This window comes from Crocodylus siamensis, chromosome 8 (genome assembly GCF_052110815.1).
Source record: "Crocodylus siamensis isolate JL-2025a chromosome 8, ASM5211081v1, whole genome shotgun sequence".
NCBI lineage: Eukaryota > Metazoa > Chordata > Crocodylia > Crocodylidae > Crocodylus > Crocodylus siamensis.
In genome coordinates, this window is record NC_143402.1 from 41,660,784 (window position 1) to 41,674,100 (window position 13,317).

The following is a 13,317-nucleotide window of genomic DNA, read 5'->3' on the forward strand; positions in this document are numbered from 1 at the left end:
AGAATTCAACCCTGAGCCTCTTGACTGAGATCATCCACATGATATAAGGATAATGATGGGGAGAGGAAACTGGTTTTCTTGTGAATACCTGTCCACTGAGGCACTGTACTTCCTTCCTTCCTTCTGGTGTCCTTGTTCTTGTGATACGGTATTTAGCAGACTTTGCAGATTCGTTCGAATCTGACATGGCCGCACTGTGAACACTTTTGTTATAGCCTCAAACTTGTGACCTCTGGGCTGTCAACTGTGTATCTTAGTGCCTGCATCACCCCACCCCCCAAAGCACTGCACTGAATCTCGCCTACTCATTTCACATATGCTATCTGCCATCAGATCTGAATTTCAGACCCAAATTAGATTCAAAGCAATGACCTAAAGAAGAGGTGAAAATTGTGTTTCTGACTATACCCACATGTACTAGGTCTCATAGTTACAGTTTCGGCAACAATCCTAACCTGAAGTTTTGAATGTTGACAAACTCTCTCTCTCTCTTGGCAAGCACATATTTGATGAGCCCTTCTCTTTGCCCAGACTGTGTGCTGGGCACAAATAGTTTGCGCATAGTGTTGGTTACTTTTGGCTGTTCCCTGGCTACATTCTCTTTCTCTCGGTGAAACCTAAAAAGGAAACAAGAGCAGAATTCAAACTAACATTGCTGCTTAGGAGATAGAAGAGCAAAGGGAACACACCTGGGATCCTACTTACTGCCTACTACTTTGTGGCAGAGGAGGTGGTGGGGGCTCCCGGCGAGATCCCATTTGCTGGTTTTGTAAGTTTCTCTTATTCTCCAGACTTAGGGCATTGAAATTATCCTCAAAGCCTAGAATGCCTGTAATGACAGAAGCCTAGACTGTGAAGTTGGTGCTTAGGCAGGTGCGATTCAGAAAGCAGTTTCAAAAAGGTTATAATTTGGAGAGGACAACTGAACTTTAAGAGGGAGAGCAAGAGTCCCTGGGGAATGTGGGAGATGCCAAGTGGAAGCAGTGATATACCTACCCCAATGTTAATACAGGGAAGAGCCAGTGGAACCAGTACTTGAGATGCACAGACCAAGGCAATGGAGAAAAGGTAATGAACCAACAGGGGCTTTGGCACAGGGAAGGACAGGGCCACAGTAATACACTGCCCAGGGGGTGTTTTATTTTTTGCAGGGTTAGACTGGATGAGGCAGAAGCACAAGATAGCATCCTACATGACAGGGTCAACAAAAAACAAAGTTCAAGGAACCAATGATGTCACCTTTATCTTGCCCAACCCCACCTTCTTGCAATGAGGGCCCCAGAATTGTGCACTGACCACAAGGCAACATCTGCATAGAAAAGATTGACTCTGGTACCTGAAGCAGAAGACTGAGAAGAACCTGGGAGGTTTTGTTCCATCTGATACCTGCTGACTGCGTCCCTCGATTCAAGAAAAGGAGCTTTGGACTGGGCTAGAAGAAGAAATACTGCCATCAGAAAACTGCTCCTGAGCTAAGGGAGCACATGGGGTTTTGAGTCTGGTTACCTTCCTGTATGTTCTGCACTTCTGAAAGGAACCGCAAGCAGCTGTCCTCATCAGGGATCTCAAAGAGACGCTCCGTCGTCCTATCACCCTGTATCCTTATCTTGCAGGCAGCTTCAGGCATATAACACACACACACACACATCAAGCCAGTTATAGTTCAGTCTCCTGACCTTCAAATTCCTACAGGCCTCAGGTGCCATTTGCTCTCCTGGGCCCATTCTGGGATTCCTCATTTATTTATTTATTTAAAAGGTATTTTGACAACTTGACATCTAGTCTATTTTTGTTAAAGTGAGGCGAGTCAGCTTCAGGTCTCATTGTGCCTCCACTGATTGGGGGCGGGGAAGGGGAGGAAAGAGTTTACATTTGTATTTCCTTGGCTTTTAAGAATATTTCTCTTCCCTGTGTCTAAGTGAAAAGCCATCTCAAAACAACAGAGGAAGACTCCTTTAGAAAGGAGATGGTAACAATGGCTAGAGACATGAAGTGCTGTCAAACACATACTGCAAAAGGCAAACAGATCAACCACAGCTTTATTTGTAACAGTACACATACACTTTCAAAGACAAGAGTGATTGCAGATCCCCTGAGACACATAACCTACATGTTATTCTTCTTATACACTTGATAATCTAATCCTGACATGCACTTTTTCTCCCCACTGTACAGGGCAAAGCCAAGCCCATGTATAGCGGTGGTCTATAGTGCGTATTAAGAATCACAGGAACCTTTAGAACATGAACACCTCAGAAGTAAAACTATGTACCAAATCCAAACAGCATTCAGCTTTCCATTGCTAAAAGCTACTGAAGGGGTCATTTCTGTACGGCTTCAAGGAGTATGTAACAACAGCACAGGCACCAGGAAAGATGGGCTCACAGAGAGTGGGCTTGAGCAAAGTGGCTAGGAAGCGGTTAAAACTCAGCCAAGTGACTCTCCATCTTGATATTCAGATTACACTTACGATAAGAGTGCCTTTCAAAGGTGTAAACAAACCAGCCCTACCCTTCCCCCTGCCCCTTAAAGCCTTGCAGGGAATAAACTATATAGCTAACAAAAGGACAGAAAATAGGGGTAGGGCACAAAACACAAAAACAGAGTGCTTAAACAGGAAGGAGTGCATGTCAAGGACAGAAGTACATTACTGTGATCATAAGACTTACTGTTCGTAGCTATATCAATCAGAAGAGTTTCTTCGGCCTCTGGAAGAGAAGAGAGAAGAATCAGGAGAGTTTAGAGTGTCCTGGCACACTGAAGAAACTTAGCCCACACACAACAAAACACAAAGTCTATCCTCCCCTACAAGATTACCAGCACCACCAAAGGAACGAAGGGCTTTTGTATGCCTCTCCAGTATGGAAAGGTATTACTCCTCAGAAGCTGGCATAGACAGAGGTCCCCGCACAGTGGAAGTGCTACTAACAGGTCTTTAGAGAGGCCTTTCAGGAGCTACATATCTGGGATGGGACTAAGGCTCTCTAACGCATAGTATTTTCTTATAGGAAAGAATAAACAATGTTTAAAACCCAACCATTTTCAGTCACTACTGACTTATGCTGGATGCTAGAATTTCATAAGCCATCACTTATGTTGAGCTAGCCAAGACCCACATATCTACATTTAGGCTGATATGAAACAGCTCCCCACATGTTTGGAAGAAGCAGGAAGCCAGGATCATAAACCCTGAGTTTTAGCTCCATAAGGAGCTAAAACTGTCTGGTCTATCCAGCCAGGCTCTCAGTTGGCAGATTAGGGATGGGAACTAAATGCATTCCTTTCCTGCTTAACAAACAGCAGTGGATTTCTGACACTAACGGTTAGGGGGGTAGCTGTGTGAGAGTCAGTACCTTGCACACATCTAAAGTGACCATTGATGGGAATGTTACACTGGTCAGGTGGTTCCTTCTCCAGTGAACGGATAACTAACCTGGAAGCAGAGGGAAGACTTGTAACAACAAAGTTTGAAACATTTTAGAGCAAAGGCATTATGCGATGATAGCTGTATTTCTCAGATCCAAAGAGGACATGGTGCCTAGTCTCCCCCCACCCTGCTGAAAATGAGTAAAAAAAGGAAGTGCATTAATCAGAAGCCACATACAGGTGCATGCCTGCAACACTGTGCATATATAACCCTCAAGTTCCACTGATGGAGGGAACAGGTGAGGTTCCAGGACAGCAGTGGCACTGCTTCTTGGCAGTGGGTCCACAGACAATGCCTGAGCAATGGGGGAACCGCTCTCTGTTTAGAGGACAGGCTCTAAGTGGAAGGGAAGACTCCACACACATTTGGGAAAACTAGAAAGCTAGGATCATAAGCCCTGAGTTTTAGCTCCACAGGGAAGTGCCTGGTCTGTCCACCAGGCACTCAGCTGGCAGACTAGGGATGGGAACTAACTCTGTTCCCTTCCTGCTTGACAACCATCAGTGGATTTCTGACAACAGTGGTAGGGGAAGACTCCAGCAGTTCAAACAGCAACAGCAGTGGCAGTGGCCCCGCGTCTGGACACAAATGCTCTACACTTGTCACCGTTCTGAGCCCGTTACAGTGGCATCAACTCCACCCCAAAGTTGAGGCAACATAAAGGGGATTTCTATGGATATGGCCACCCCTGCAGGGACAGGGAACCAACTGTGGCAGTAAGAAGCCAGGATCCCAGCCCCAGCATATCTCTGCAGGCTGCAGCAGACAAGGACAGGGAAAGAGGAAAGAATCGCCTCCCCCTCTACTGGAAGTGGTGATACACGGGTTGCAACTGCACACAAGGCCTCAGTGCCAGGCACTGCACTGCACCTGCAGATGGGCAGCAGGCAGAAGTCAGTCCCCAGCACACAGGGGAAGGACCTGGCTGAGACCCCGCCGGGTTTCACCTGTCTCCCTGCTGCACGGGCACCGGTACAGACAGGGACAGGGCAGGGCTCTCCGGGGCGGGACAGAGCAGCAGCTCCCAGGTCAGGCCGGGCCGAGCCGGACAGCAGGAGGCCGCGGACACTTACGGGGCAGCCCCGTCCCGCCTCGGCGATTCAGCGCACGGAGCCGAGGCCGCCGCGATCCCCGTCCCGGGGCCCCCATTCCCAGCCCGGCCGGCGCTACTCACTCGAGGCGGCCGTGGCGCGGGGCGAGGCTCAGCACACAGCGCTCCCGCCGGCCCGCGCGCAGCTCCACGCCCTCCACAGCCTGCGCGCAGCTAAGGAACCCGACCGACCACGACCGGCCCGCGCCCCACACCCCGCGCCGCCCGGCCCGGCCCGGCCCCGCCCCGCCCCGCCCCAGCGGATACAGCGCAGCTCCGGGCGCCGACGGGCGGCGGCGGCGGCGGCGGCTCCATGGGCCCGTGTCGCCCAGCGCCGTCGGTTTCCCAGCGACACCAGCGGGACTGAGCGGCGCCTCTGCCAGACCCGGCGCCCCCTGCCGGCCGGCGGAGCCGTGTGAGCGCATGCGCAGGCGGCTCGGCCGGGGCCGCGGCCGGGGCCGGGGCCGGGGCCGCTTCAGGTCGGCCCTTGCCCTGGAGCCGGGCCACCGGAACTGACACAGTTTCCGCGCCCTGCTGTGGCTGCTCCTCCCCGCGCTCTAGAAGGAGCTTTGCCTGCCGCGGGGCACCCCGGGAACCCTCCGGCAGTCACAGATCCTAAGCCACTGGCCTAGTCCAGCCTTGCTCAAGGAAGGATCGTCCCAGGCCAGGGCCCAGAGGCGCGTTAAGCTGTACTGGGGCCCTGGGCAAACACAAAATTGGAGCCCCCCCTCCCCCACCCCAAGCAGTGTGCTGGCTGGGGAGGCTGGGTGGGGGGGCATGCCTGCCTCTTCTCCCTGCACCATCCCCGCCACCTTGTCCAGCCACTGGCAAATTCAACTGCCCTCCTGCCACCTTCCCACCCTGCTCTAGGGATAAGTCAGCCAGTTCCTGCACAGCCTCAGGTGTCCTGCCAGCTGTAGGAGCCTGCTGAAGGGAGAAGCAGTGAGAGAGCTCCTTATCCTTTTTTTTTCTTTTTTTTCTCCCCCATGGCACCTGTCCACTTCTCCCACAGCCAGGGGCAAGTCGACATCTGCATCTTTGCAATTTGCAACATTGCAAACTAAACTACATTAAGATGTAGTTTAGTTTGCAATGATGAAAACTCATTTAAACCCCTCAAAACTCTTGCACGTGTTAGAAATATTATCGAAAATGCATTATCAATAGTGTTGTTAAAACAGCACAGCTGCTAGCTCTCATCAATAGTGTTGTTAGAACAGCACGGCTGCCAGCTCTCCCTGTCTCCTTGGTGTAAGAAGGAGGGGGTTGGAGGGGAGGACACTAAGAGCTTTTTGTATTAAGGTATCACTCTCTCTTTGTTTTGCAAATTTACTATCTCTTTGTTACAGTAAAGCTTATACTCCTTAGCGTTCTCATGCAGATAAGGGTAAATTGCCATTTCTTGGTTCTGTCCTTGAAGGCAGGAAAGGTTTGAACTTTTGTAACCTGAAGTACTTTCTGAGCAAGCGCAATTAACTAATACATATAAGCCTGTCCGCCCCGCATACTTAAGTAGTTAATTATAATACACATGCGATGTATGACGTGACGTCATTTCATATATGTTTGTATGAACCGGAAATGAGTTGTAAGAGTTCCTGCTTCTGTACACGTGCTCAGGAGAGAGGGGATAAAAGCCTGCTGAGAAGTGTTCCCCGCGGGCAGAGGGTTTGAGCTTTTGTCTCTCTCTCTGACCCTATTTGCAAATATATACCTTTTGTATCACCAACAATGTATCCCTGAAGGATCATTAATATTCATAAGCCTCCAAAGAAACGAACCGTGATTTTTACATCACACGTGTACAATGTGACACTATTAAGCCACACAAAGTGACATTTTCATTATATGTACATGGTAATGGCATTGCATGTACAAGTGCCTGGGATTCCTATGTTCTGTGCTAACTTGGAGTGTCCAGGTGGATGGTGGACCCCCACATAAGGGTCTGCTTGGAGGTGAAGAGTTGAGGTCAAATGATGATTGAGGACACAGCTGGTGGTTACGTAATAATGGAGAAAATAATAATGAAGATGGGAGCTGTCAACATAGCTGGGTAGGGAAAATCAAGGTATCACAATGGGCAATCAACATTGTGCCCTGCTCACCGAACTGGTCAGTGAATTGACCTGTTAACTGGTCTGCCCTGTATCTCCCTTCCACTCTTCACAACCAGAGCCATCTGGTACTATGCATGGAACTACAGTTTGCAAAAGAGAAAGTGAGGCGTGGGCCGTGAGTTCTGTGTGGAGTGGGCAGGTAAAGCATCCTCCCCACCTGACCACTCACTCCAAATCCACCTGGTACCCTGTGAACTGCAGTCATTTGCTGGCTTCTGTACTGGGCTTAGCCAAGTAAGCTATGACTGACCCCAGGGGCTGTAGAGTTCTGGCCATGTACTAGAACAGCCAGTTGTGGGGGAGGGGGGAAGTGATGAGGACCAGTGCACTGTGGGATGCCCGGAGGACAAACCAGACCCTAGTCACAGAATATTTGGCATCCACATGTAACACTGAACCAGTTCACAAAGCAGCAGTTTAAAATAGTATCTGATTTTTCAGGTACACTTTTGAACTGTTCTAGAAGATCTAAACCAGTCTGTCATAGCAGGATGCTTCCCACTGACCCTTACCGTGGCCCCAAAACCTCCCCAAGGGTGTCCCCACCTCTCCTGAGGTGTGAGAGAAGGAGGAACAAGCTTTTCCCAGGAGCAACAAGTTACTGGAAGAGGTGCAGATGGCGCAGTCTGGGGAATCCCTGGTGCTGCAGCCACCACGCTTTATCAGCTTGTGCCAGCTCCAGGTTGGGCGACTCACAGCTGTTCACATCATAAAGACTTGCTCCATCCCAGCCGAGGACGGGGAGTCAGAGAGGAGGGAATGCGGCTGCTGAAGAACTGGCTCCAACCTGAGCTTGCCCTGACGGGCAACATGAGAAGAGCAATAATTGCTCTTCTGACCAGAAACTTGAAGGAGTCTCAGCACCTATTTGCATTCACCAACCGGTAACAGTGGTCCAATGGCCGGAAACAGGAGAGCCAAGAGGTCCATGATGCCTCGCTGAAAGGGAAAAAGCAACGGACTGAGTTGACTGAACTGGGAGGGGGTAACCCCCCAGGGACCTTTAGATAAAGTTGCCCCTTTGGACTTTTCTTAAGGGAAATGATAAAAAAAGAAACTATAGCGGCTTGCCCAGTTAGATATAATGCAATTAAACCCCAAGGACTGAGTTACAAGTCAGTTATTTACGGTGTTATAGTATGAACCAATTGTGAGGACAGGAATACTCGGTATTCTAATGATAGACAACCTGAGCAAGATCTGTAAGATTGGGTTGGCGCAAGGATGGGTGAAAGGGGAGGCTGAGCCCAGAGGAACAATGTAGAGCCAAGAGTTGCCAGTGAATCAGATCAAGGAACATCATTTTTACATATATACATCAAGACATGGCAGACGAGATGGAAGATGCACACCATTAGCAGCTACCTACTAGGTCAAACTGTGAGGACCTAAGAACTGAAGAAGATTAGTCCTCAAAGTGTAAGCAGAAGAGCAGAAGATTGGTCCTCAAAGTGTAAGCGGCAGGCTTCAACAAAGCACAGTCGTTTCAACAGTCTAAACTGATTTGTATATCAAACTGGTTAAGCATTCCATGTATCTGTGCCCTCAGTCTCCACCTTTGCAGGCTAAGCTTGTCTTTGATACATTCTACCCACTGTAAGCAACTCAGGGTCTTGGTTTTGCCCATTACATCCCCTGCCTGTGCAGAAAGGGACATCTCAGTTTGCGTTTGCATGGGATACTGACCAATTGCATCCCTGCTTTTTCTGCTCTATAGCAGTCCCCTGCTGCTAGGGGTTTCCTTGCTTTGTTCATGCTTTCTCAGTGGCATTTCTTAGTTCCAACCCTGGTTTATGACCAGAAAGTGCAGAAAAAACATTTGACTTATGCCTGCAATGAGAAGCCACTAGAATATCTTTTAGTATGTGTTCAGCACCCCATGGTCACTAAGGGCATGTCCATGCATGCAGTCGTGTGCTTGCAGCAGCTTAGATAGCAGCAGCACAAATTTGGGCTGGAGATTTGTCACGTGCCTGAACATGCACTTTGGTGTGGGGCAATTATGCCATTTGGGGCAAACTGACTTCTGAGGTTCTGGTTGAATTTCACCCCCCAACTTTTTGTTTTTGGTTACCCCATCCACGGCCTCACCAAGTCCTGGGACCTCCTGGTCATTCTCCTCCGAGCCCTGGCCAAGTGGGCCCTGTACTTAACCAGGAAGGAGGCTCTGGCTGGGAAGGTGCCTGGAGACTGTGGGGCCACTTTTCTCTCATTTGTCTGTGCACGTTTTCAGGCAGAGCACCAGTGAGCAGTGTCCACTGGCTCCTTGGATGCCTTTGCAGACTGGTGGGTGTGGCCCAGGGGGCTCTGCTTGGTGTCCCCCTCTGGAGCACTTATTTTAACATTTTGAAACTTTGAGCCCCACATCACTCTTATCCTGTTTTTTTTTAGTTGACCCAAGGAGTTAGTTGTGTTATTCATTCATTGGCCCCACACTATAGGTGTTACTAATTAGTTGGGTGGGCCTTGGGCCCATGGCATTAGGGTAACACAGATAGACGGGAGCTTCTGAGGTCTGGCCGGTTGGTGTTTGGGGACACTAGCCCCTTGTGCCAGCTGGACTTCTGAAGCAGTCTTAACCTAGAGTGGCCCCTGCAGCAGTCTGGCAGTGGGTGCTGCTTCTTGGCTGAGACCTGCTGCCACCTGCAACAGCATCTTCCCCCTTGGACTTGGGGCCCATTGCTGCACACCTGCCAGACCCAGATGGGGACTGCATGGCTGCCTGGGCTGTGGTACGGGCACTACAGCAGAGCTACCTGTACCTCTGGGCCAATTGCCCATGGGACACGGCTGCACAGTTGCCCTTTGGGTGGCACTGCAGTCATGTCTTCTGGTGTCCTCACTCTGCCATCTGGGCATCTACTGCCCAGAAGATGTGCTCTTTGCAGCGGCCCACTTTGAACTGTCAATGCATGTCCTCCTGACCCCAGGTGGTCAGGAGGTCAGCCACCTCATCTGTCCTCCAGCTGGGTCCCTGGTGCTGGCCTTGAGTTCACTAGCAGAGATCCTGCCGCTTGCCTCACTAGCAGAGATCTGGGGTTTCCTGTTTAAAAATTGCAAATTCTCTGATAAAAAACATAAATTGTTTCATTAAAATACCCCAAATCTGTGTTCTTCTGCAATTAAAATGAAACACCACTATATATAGAGAAATATATTGGGCAATGTTTTATTAATACGTTTACAATATTAAAGCAATTTGGAAGTCTACCACTGAATTCTAAATAGCTATACACTTTGGTATTTGCTTTTGGTTTTTTTGTCATAGGGTTGCCCCTGCCCCCTTGGCTTGCCAGGATATGGGGCTCTGAGAAGCACTGATATGCCAGTTCCCTGCTCCTGCCCTTGCCCCTCACTGCTAACTCAGAGCAATACCAGTGCCCTTTACTCCTGACTGGCAGCCCCTGCCTTCCCCCACTAGCTCCCTCTTGTTTCTGGGGTCTCTGTAATTCTGTCAACGTGTTGCTTGTGTTACTTGTGTTTCTATATGGAGCTGTATATCTCCCTTCTGCAAGTCTTCAGCCCCAATGGAGCTATCTTGCAGGACTCAGTTTCAATGGGGCTGGGTTCCTCCAGTCACCAAATCAGTTATACACACAAACACACACAGATTAATGTGACATGCCTGACCTGGCTGGGTTGATCAGCATGGACAGGCTGACACCCTCATATGCCAAAATCAGTTCATTAAGGTAACAATAAAATGCAGTCAGACACAAGCACACAGGTGAACAGAATACCTCTGAATCAGGCTGGGTGTCCAGCTGACACCCTCATGGGCCAGCATTCAGTTCATAAGGGCACATCTGAGCCAAACTGGGTCAATCAGCCTGTACAAGCTGATCCCCTTATGTGTTTCAAACTCAGCACGTCCCGATCTTTTGCCCTAACTGTCCTAGTAGTGGTAGCCCCTTGATGAGCAGACCCCACAGTATTTCTGGGCTTCACAGGGATCTTTAGCTTAGGTAAAAGAAGTGTTGCTGCAGAGCAAGTGGGGAAGGAAAGTAGAGAAGGAAACATACACCCAGTTACTACCAGTTTGACTATAAAAGTTATTTATTGCTGAGTATATGAAATATATAATGGTAGTAGTAATAGACATGCAAAGGAAAACAAACACAAACAATTACAATACTACCCTGGTTTCACTAAGTATTTGGGGAAACTTAGCTCAAGTTTAACTAACACAATTCAGGTTCAGAAATCTATGCCTAGAGAGAAAAGAGAAAAGAGAGAGAGCGCGAGAGCTGAGATCTCACCAGTCCAAGGCACTCGGGTTCCAATGCTGACAGGTAAAGTTCTTAGCACAATCCTTGAAGGGAGATGATCTGTTTCTTCCAGCTTCTCGGGAACAACAGCAGATGGTGTCAGAGAGATTTCTTTCTTGAAGCACAACTTTGCTGCTTTTACAGATTGTTACCCTCAGTTCAGCTTCTTCAAAGCATTCTTTTAATTGTGTAAATAATTGTCTTTTCTATTGACAAGGGGTTATCTGGTTTGGAACATCTCAAGAAACTGATTAACAACCAGGAAAAACATAAGTTTTTAAGGAGTAACCAGACACTTAGGAGCCAGCTTGAAATTCTTATGGATAGCAGATATACTGGATGGGATACCTCATTGTTTCTTCAGAAACAATAGATAGCTTGCAGCATCAGGGTTTTGTATTTTTACCTGTTGTGAATAAGCCTCAGCTTAGCATGACTTTTCCAGATCTTACTGTAGTCTTTTAACAGACTTAAGGGGATTATTGGAGTGTTCATAAACTTTGTGAGGAGGACTTCCACCAGTCGTCCTGGGAAAAGTATGACAACATTTGTTGTCAGGGCTCCAATGGGCTGGACGCTGTGATGAACCCTTTAACCATTGTTCAAATGTTGCCCATACCCCCTCTGACTCAGTCTCTTTGCCTCAGCATTCCCTAACCCGGCAACCGAGTTTTAGTCAATCAAGTTTAAATAGGCCTCCCATAGTGGGACCAGGGAATGTACGGCCCGCGATGCCTAGTAAACTTTACTTCTGCTTAGTTCTGGTTAGATGAGGGTGTGTGTGTGTGTTGGGGGTGGGGGGGGGAGGAGTCCTTTGTAAATCCAGATTAGAATTGGTCTGATAAATGCTGAGCTGGTGTGTGTAAATGTGGGTTGACTAGCATTTGGAGCACAGATTCCCCATCATGCAGTGCTCCTCTGCTTTTCTGATCCCAGAATTCAGTGCGGTCTTTGCTTCACTGGAATGCTTTCTGTCCTCCATCTCCCATGTAAATGAATTGTCATCTGGTTCCATCTCAGATGCAAATGAGACCAGGGGAGTTGCTCCCTTATCTGGAGGGCTTTAGGTGCTCTCCCACTGCATCTTCATTATGTCTTTTGTAATCAGTTCTTGTTCAGGTAGAGGAGGGGAAAATTCTTTGCGAGTCAGACAGGCTGCGTCCTGTGTCAGGGTTTCCCAAGAACACAGAGCTGAGAGGTAACAACCTTTCCCTTCCAGGCTGGCCTCCCCTTGCACAACCTGCTCTAGAGAGGGAGGGGGGCTCTAAACCCAGCTCTGGAGGCCTGTCTCCCCCATCCCTAATTCCCATCTATCTCACACACACACCCCCCTGCTGCTACCTCCAGCCTTAGAATCATTGAAAGTTAGGGCTTGAAGGGACCTCAGGAGGTCATCTAGTCCAACCCCTTGCTCAAAGCAGGACCATCCCCAACTAGATCATCCCAGCCAAAGCTTGGTCTAGCCAGGTTCTGAAAACCTCCAAGGATGGAGCTTCCATCACCTCTCTGGGTAACCTATTCCAGTGTTTTACTACCCTCCTAGTGAGAAAATTCTTCCTAATATTCATCCTAAACTGCCCTCTCTGTGATTTGAGACCATTGCTCTTTGTTCTGTCACCTGCCACCACTGAGAACAGTCTAGCTTCATCCTCTTTCGAACCCCCCTTCATGTGCTATTAAATCCCCCCTCAGTCTTCTCTTGTCTAGACTAACACACCAGTTCCCTCAATCTCACTCACTCGGGGCTCTTAGCCCATCCCTTTTTCCTCAGGCTCCGTGCCCAGCTCTGCACCTTCTTTGTCCACTCACACTGGGCTCTAATCCCATGCCCAACACTGGGCCTCAATTCCTCCTGCCTCTGAAGCTTCACACCCAGCTACTTTTTGGGGCTCAGAATTCTACCACCCTGGAGCCTCATACCAGGGTCCTTTATATGCCTCAGGCCTCACTGTGGACCTGGGCCATCTCAGGCCCCTTCATGACCTGGGCCCCACCTCAGGCTCCACAGTTAACCTGGGCCCTTGCTTTGTCTTTGGGGTGTGCTCCCCTAGCCTTTCCCCTCCACAGGGTAACCTGCAAGGTGGTGGAACTGAGGCTTTCTGGCACCCCACACTCACCCTTCACTGGGGAGACACAGGTGTGGCATTTCCTGGATACTGTCCCACCACTGGCAGTTCCACCACATTATCCAGCCCCAGCAGGGTGTAGTTTTAGGTCATGCTCCAGGACCAGGAGCCTCCACCTTCCTCAGAGCTCCTGCTCTATACCTCCAAGATGTTATGAGCAGCAACTCCAGCCAGGCAATGTTCTCCCCTTGGCTTTTAGCAGAAAACTGCTGGCTCCTTGGCTCAGGGCCTGCTTTTATCACAAGCAGCTGGGCCCTGTTCCCAATCAGGCAGTTGTGCCAGATTG

At 49.3% G+C, this 13,317-nt stretch overlaps 1 protein-coding gene across 4 annotated transcripts in view; it reads right to left on the reverse strand.

Moving 5' to 3' along the window:
• Positions 1 to 4,991, reverse strand: part of OCRL (OCRL inositol polyphosphate-5-phosphatase) — a 29,300-nt gene extending 24,309 nt beyond the window's left edge. For 2 of the 4 annotated variants that reach the window (XM_090058998.1, XM_090058994.1), the window contains exons 1-8: positions 4,785 to 4,990; positions 4,602 to 4,681; positions 3,354 to 3,433; positions 2,670 to 2,708; positions 1,507 to 1,617; positions 1,337 to 1,432; positions 706 to 829; positions 456 to 617 (exon numbers count right to left, since the gene is read on the reverse strand). In XM_090058998.1, coding sequence (XP_089915124.1) covers positions 456 to 617; positions 706 to 829; positions 1,337 to 1,432; positions 1,507 to 1,617; positions 2,670 to 2,708; positions 3,354 to 3,433; positions 4,602 to 4,681; positions 4,785 to 4,832 — 740 coding nt within the window. In that variant the 5' untranslated portion in view covers positions 4,833 to 4,990. Of the gene's footprint in view, positions 1 to 455; positions 618 to 705; positions 830 to 1,336; positions 1,433 to 1,506; positions 1,618 to 2,669; positions 2,709 to 3,353; positions 3,434 to 4,601; positions 4,682 to 4,784 lie in introns of all 4 variants that reach the window. The other 2 variants (XM_090058997.1, XM_090058996.1) reach the window with 2 other exon arrangements.
• Positions 4,992 to 13,317: the final 8,326 nt, after the last annotated feature.